General features: G+C 36.7%; 1 protein-coding gene across 1 annotated transcript in view; it reads left to right on the top strand.

Moving 5' to 3' along the window:
- The first annotated feature begins 447 nt into the window (after positions 1 to 447).
- The window catches only part of LOC142343021 (uncharacterized), a 28,537-nt gene continuing 22,984 nt past the window's right edge, over positions 448 to 6,000 (top strand). The window contains exons 1-3 of the mRNA XM_075394706.1: positions 448 to 708; positions 887 to 961; positions 1,441 to 1,633. Coding sequence (XP_075250821.1) covers positions 680 to 708; positions 887 to 961; positions 1,441 to 1,633 — 297 coding nt within the window. The 5' untranslated portion in view covers positions 448 to 679. The remainder of the gene's footprint in view (positions 709 to 886; positions 962 to 1,440; positions 1,634 to 6,000) is intronic.

Genomic DNA, 6,000 nt, shown 5'->3' with positions numbered 1-6,000 from the left:
TCGGCCAAAAGGTATGTGCTTCTCACGAGGAGCAAATATTTATGTTCCACTTTATATAGAGATGCAAATGATAAAGATACGGCAGAATTCCTCCAAATTTTCTGAATTTCAAGGAAACTTTGATACCTCTTGATGTGGTCTTGGAGTGTCAGTCAACTCCATTAACACTGCCGTCCAATATACATTTAGATATGTACTTTAATCGATATCCCAATATCGGACGTAGTTTGCTTATCTATTTAAATTTCTGATTTAAAAAATAAAGATTGCAAATCTAGTTAAAGCCGCCAAGTTAGCTCCATTAAGTCAGAGCAAAAATTTAGCAGATCTGATACCTTTTACACAACGTTCAGAGATCACTAAAATCGGTATCAAAATGTCCTGAAATTTCAACGATTGGGTCTATCTTGATTTATTTTACCCTTTGGTTCTCTAAATAAGGCTTCTACACAGCAGTCGGGCTTCTAACATTTATGTTCTAACATTTTCTTATTGCCTCGTTTTAGCTCCACTTTTGTCCAATAATCACTTTATCCATGCAAAATTAGTGCGCGTTTATGATCACCCATAGCTTTTAAAACCAATGAAACCAAGATGAACCGACATGCTGAGCAGTACTCTACAAAAATGAAGCGACGTTTGATTTCTGGATAAAATGTTGGACATACATGGACCCTGAATGGTCAGCACAAAGCGGACGTTTTTGAAGTATCGGATCTATTCTGTTTCGGCCCCCAATGTTTTTTATGACCCCCCGTTACAAATTATATGTTGTTATATAGCACGTTACTATGTAAGAAAATAGCACGTGCGCCTGGGGGTCATAAAAGATTTATGCTTACTAAGCTGGGGGGGGGACAGAATAGATCCGAAGTATCTAATACCGAGCACAAATGAGTACCCGGAAGACAATTTCCAGTCCTTTTGTTGAACCGGACAATCCCATTCAGATAAATAACAGGTATCAAATTTTTCCTCAAGTTTGTTTTATTATCGAAAATCAAATTTAAGAATCAAAGTTTCCAAGATAGTTGGCTGGCGGCAAAAATTAAAAAAAAACTCTAACATGGTCGCTTACAAATCGCGAGTTATAGTTTCTTTGCTATTTCAAAGAATAGTGTAAGAGAGTAGTTATTTTCCGTTTCCATAACACGTACGCGATCAATGATAAAAGTCTGGACTATAACTAAAGTTTATGTATGGATTTGCATAGTTTTTTTTACTCACACCATGCGCAAACGCTTTTTACAAGGATAGTAACGAGCTATGAATTATAATTTATAACATGAACGGGGGCGGAGGGGAGGGGGGGGGGGGGTGTTGGTGGTTATAAACGGCATAAGAAGGGTTTATAGACGGCATAATAGGAGGGATGGAGTGAGAGAGGGGTCATAAAAGACCTGGAGACAAAAAAGATTCAGATAGTTGGGTTTGGTTTAGAGAGAGCCAGCTTCCACCACTCTCTCACCACAATGACTCATACCAGACAGGGAAAGTGGGAGGGGGCTTGACTGTTGGAGGGGGCGTTGGGAAGAGTGCATTCGAGTACTACGAAGAGCTCATATCCAAGACATACCACTTCGATGTGAATGAAAGGCTGGATGGAGTGTATGGTTGTGCAGAGGCATTCAAGGTTGTTATCGAAATAATATAATCTTAGTGAAACATTTATTTTTTGAAAAATTTTTAAGAAATTTTTTCCTAGTTCATGTAAACAACAAAAAAGAAACATCATTACATAATTGATGTAACTCAGGTCGAGGTGCGCGTCTCAAGCCACCTGTGATCAAACAGACTTTGGTCGCGCACAGTGGAGGGGATAAGGCCCGACCCTGCCAATCTGTCTGGTATCTACTCTACTATCTGGATTTAGTCTGATCAAAGCGCTGTCCAAAGGCTGGGTAGTGCGGTCAGAGCCAAGAGGTCCAGCAGTAGAAAGCAGTCGGCCTCCGAAAAAATAATTTTCAATGATTCATTGGATAGGTTTTTTGAAAACCTCACCCGATTATAGTCGTGAGCCGAGAAGAATATGGTTAAGACCAGGTAGTGTGTTATGCTGATGAGTTGAAAGTTTTTTTGAACGAAAAAAAAACGAGTTTTCTTCGATTTCTGCATCTTCAATGTCATAATATTTCAGTTTGATTCCCTGAGTACACAACCCAAGTAGGCTTGGCACCCCAAGGACTGACGCGGATTGGTTTGTAACACCAGTGCGCAACTCATATTGGTCTGATCCCCCTGTAGAAAATAACCCCTTATCCAACAAGATGCTTCACAATTTTTGCAAGTCATGCGGTTACAAACAAAAGGCCAGAAAAAGAAATTTTTGGAACCCAATATAAGAACAAGCCTTTTTAAATGTTTGTTAATGGACTTTTCATTTAAGTCCATATGTTTTCATACGCTGATGAGATTTTTGCGTACTTCAATATCTATTTAAATTTCACATAACTTTGGCGTTTGCTGTAGACTGACAGTTTGTTCAGGAAGTTGAACTATTTTGAGCAGGTAGGAGCGCTGGTTCACACTATTTTTAATTTTAGAACCTCACAACACAATTATTTTTGGTTTATGCGCGGAGACCTCGATTTTTTTAATAGCCGCACAGCGATAGCTGGGGCTATTATTGTCCTTCTCTTGGTTTTTTACAATTCAAAGAATTTGAATTGTATTGGGGCGCTGTCTTTTTTCGGACATATCTGTTCACACATTTTCATGATTTTTGAAGTCGAATTGGAGTAGTGATTTTGGTCACGCCGAAACAGGAAGTGGAGCGAAAAAGCGAGTGGTTTTGCGGCGTGAAATTTTTTCGCTCTAATTTTGAAGTAGAGTAAGAAAACGGTGTTTGAACAAAAATTCGCTTTCTCGCTAGTGGTTTTTTCTTCACATGCGGCAATTTCACTTTGATTTTTACTGTTTTTTCAGTTTTTTGGATCGGATTTTTTTCTAAATGGTTTTCCCAATCCATTAATAGTCCATTCTAGGTTTAGTTTTCTGTTTAGTCAATGAAAATTCTTTGGATTGTACGTCAGGACTTGTCCTGCTATGTTTTTTTTTCGTCGTCATGATTTTTGTTGCGACCATATGACGTCACAACCACTTTTTGTTCATTCGTTCATGCAATTTAAACTGAATTGCATGCGTGACGTCATTTTTCGCTCTTAGTGGAGCGAGTTTTTTTTTGTTCATTCGCGTGATTAAATTTTTGGTCACACTTGACTTACCTCACTCTCAAAAATGACTTCCTCACTTTGAAATTGAGATTTGACTTCCTCAATTTGAAATTCCTCACTTATTTACTTTAAGTCAAATGCGTGTGTGTCACTCTGAATGAAGGTTATTTGAGACCAGCTAATAGAGGCAGCAATAACTTATACAGATTTTTAATCAAAATATAACAGATCAGCCTTCAATGAAAAGACAAATTTTTTTTGGTCTGTCTTTTTTACTGTTTTTTTGAGACTTTCGATCCACGAATCTATTGCGGCTATTTTCTGGCAATCTGCCAGCTATGTTTCTATGTTTTTGTATTTCCAGAAGAGCTTTTGTTTAGAATTTGTTTGGCTGCTGCGAGTGTTGTATCTACTCCAACTCATTAAGCGTAAAAGGATTAAAACACTTGCCTCGGCAATCTTGAAAAGCCTCCACATAACCACTCTAATGAGGCAATTTTCCCTCTGATTGTTCAACTCTCTCTTAATTATATACGGAATTTATCAAAATACTCATCTGGATTTCGCAGAAAAGTTCTAACATTCTTTGATAAACATTTTTTCAACTCTCAATATTTTTTTCATAAATTGCTTTCAATTTATTGTTTCCAAAGTTTGAGCACCGTCAGAAAAGTTTTTTTTATTTTATTGTATGTTATACTTATAGCTTTTTCAATCCTAGAAAGCTTGACAACTTTCCTTAGACATTTTCCTTGCAATGCTACCCTGCGTTAATCAGTAAAAAAAACGTTGGATAACATCATAGTGATTGGAAAAATATGCTGAAGGTGACGAAGTTTGTGTCATTTAAAAAATCCTTGTCTCATATAAAAGAGGCTGCATAATGTGTTGAGTCGCAATAATTTTTGTCGCGTAGTTCCGAGATTTAATAGTATAACTGAAACGAAAATTCTGAATCACAATCCGTTAAATACCTCAGGCTGCGTTGTTTTGACGAGGGATCGCAAGATACAAAATTGAACGTTGGTAACCGAAATTCATTGTCACAAAACTGAATTTTAATGTGATACTTTGCCATACTCCCAACAAAGCAACGGTTATCTTATAAGATCTTGCCAGGTTCTTGCAAGAAAACGATCTCACGAAATTGATAAAAAAGAACTGGCATTTTTATCTTGAAGACATTCAGAGAGCAAATAAATAATTTATATGAGCTCATTGCACTAATTCGGACAGTAAAATTTACTTAAATTTACCAACAAGGATAGCAGTTCAAGTTAAATTAAATGTCGGTATTGAGTTGAACTGTTTTGAACACTTAACGCATGTGAAAAAGTTGAAATTGTGTTATGTGTAGTGGTAACATAAAGTTTAAAACTGCATACATGTACCGGCAAAAATCACTAATGGTTAATTTTGTTAATTTTCCAATGCACTCGAAACTAGTTCTGTAGCACAACGGCACTGGTACTGATGTTAAAACAAGGTTACCGCCAAAAAACAAAAAAAGAGACAAAAGATTTTTTTGCATTAAGACTATTTTTCTGTTGAGCATAAGCAGAAAGTTTCAGATCAACTTTATCGGTAATAAGAAATGTAATTTATTTGTTCCTGAGAAAATGAGATTGATTTTTGTTGTGAAATATACTGTGTGAGCAACTTACCACTAGGCTGGTAAGCATCAAAAATAGTCATAATAAAACTTTTTTAGGGATTAACCAGCTCAATCTTTGTACTGATTCACTTGACATGATTTTTTGATCTTGCATAGAGACTTTTCACAACCCTCAGTCACATTGAAACAAATTTATCATTCAATAAGTGTAAAAACTAAATGTTGAAATTAAAAAGAATTGGAATGAAAACTTATCGCAATCAATAATATTGAATTGACGTTTTGTATTGTAGTGATTAAATGATCTTAAACCAAGTTTGTAGCAGTGATATTAGTCCTGTGGTCTTTTTTTATGCAACTCATATCTTGACAGATTTTTAGTCTGACCCATGTGATTTTTCGTCGTCAGAAAGGGGTTAAAAATGCAGCTCTCGGAGGGCTATAATTTCTTTTAGAGCCGTACTTCTTACTTGACTATAAGAATGCTATTCACCAAAACTGTTTTGAGGAGACAACTTTATGTGGTCAAGGGCAATTCCTAATTTTGAAAGTTTGGCCCCCAACTTACACGATCCCCAATCACTCCCCTTGTCCACACTTACCCACATGTTGACTTGAACCCCCTTCTCATTCAGCCCTTGCAACCCTACCCCATCACTTGAACCCCTCCCCGCCCTCCAGACGCTTACCCCCTCACATTCTTGTCATCCGCTAATACCCTAAGCCCCAGCTTGCTACTACCCAAACTAACTGCTCGCCAATCGTTTGAGATAAATTCGCCGACATTAGTCGGATATGTTTATGTTTCCTCAGGGAAAAACTTTACATAATGTCTTGGTTTTGTCTTCCAATCCGCTTGTTTTTCTATGGTAGAGTGGCACCCGTACTTAGGTTTTCACATAGCCAAAATTAATTTAAAAAACAGGTACACATTAATTCTCACTTTTAAACAAGCTAGCTCTCGGTCCTAAACAGAAAGTTTCATATCAACTGTAGCAGTGATAACGTATTCAAATTACTCAGATCCAAGAACAATAATACTGTAATTTTTTGCTGTCTAGCTGTCTACACAAACTTAAAAATTTGGCCAGCGTCAAAAGAGTTATTAGTTGCTCTCAAACGAATTTTTTGCAATTATATTAGTTCTGTTAGTCTTTTTTATGCTCTTAGTATAATATTTCCAGTTTATGGATCTTTATTTGCCAGTGAAAC

Source organism: Convolutriloba macropyga, chromosome 7, assembly GCF_964194025.1.
Source record: "Convolutriloba macropyga chromosome 7, txConMacr16.3, whole genome shotgun sequence".
Taxonomy (NCBI): domain Eukaryota; kingdom Metazoa; phylum Xenacoelomorpha; order Acoela; family Convolutidae; genus Convolutriloba; species Convolutriloba macropyga.
The sequence above is the reverse complement of the archived record's forward strand: the minus strand, read 5'-3'. Positions and strand labels throughout refer to the sequence as shown.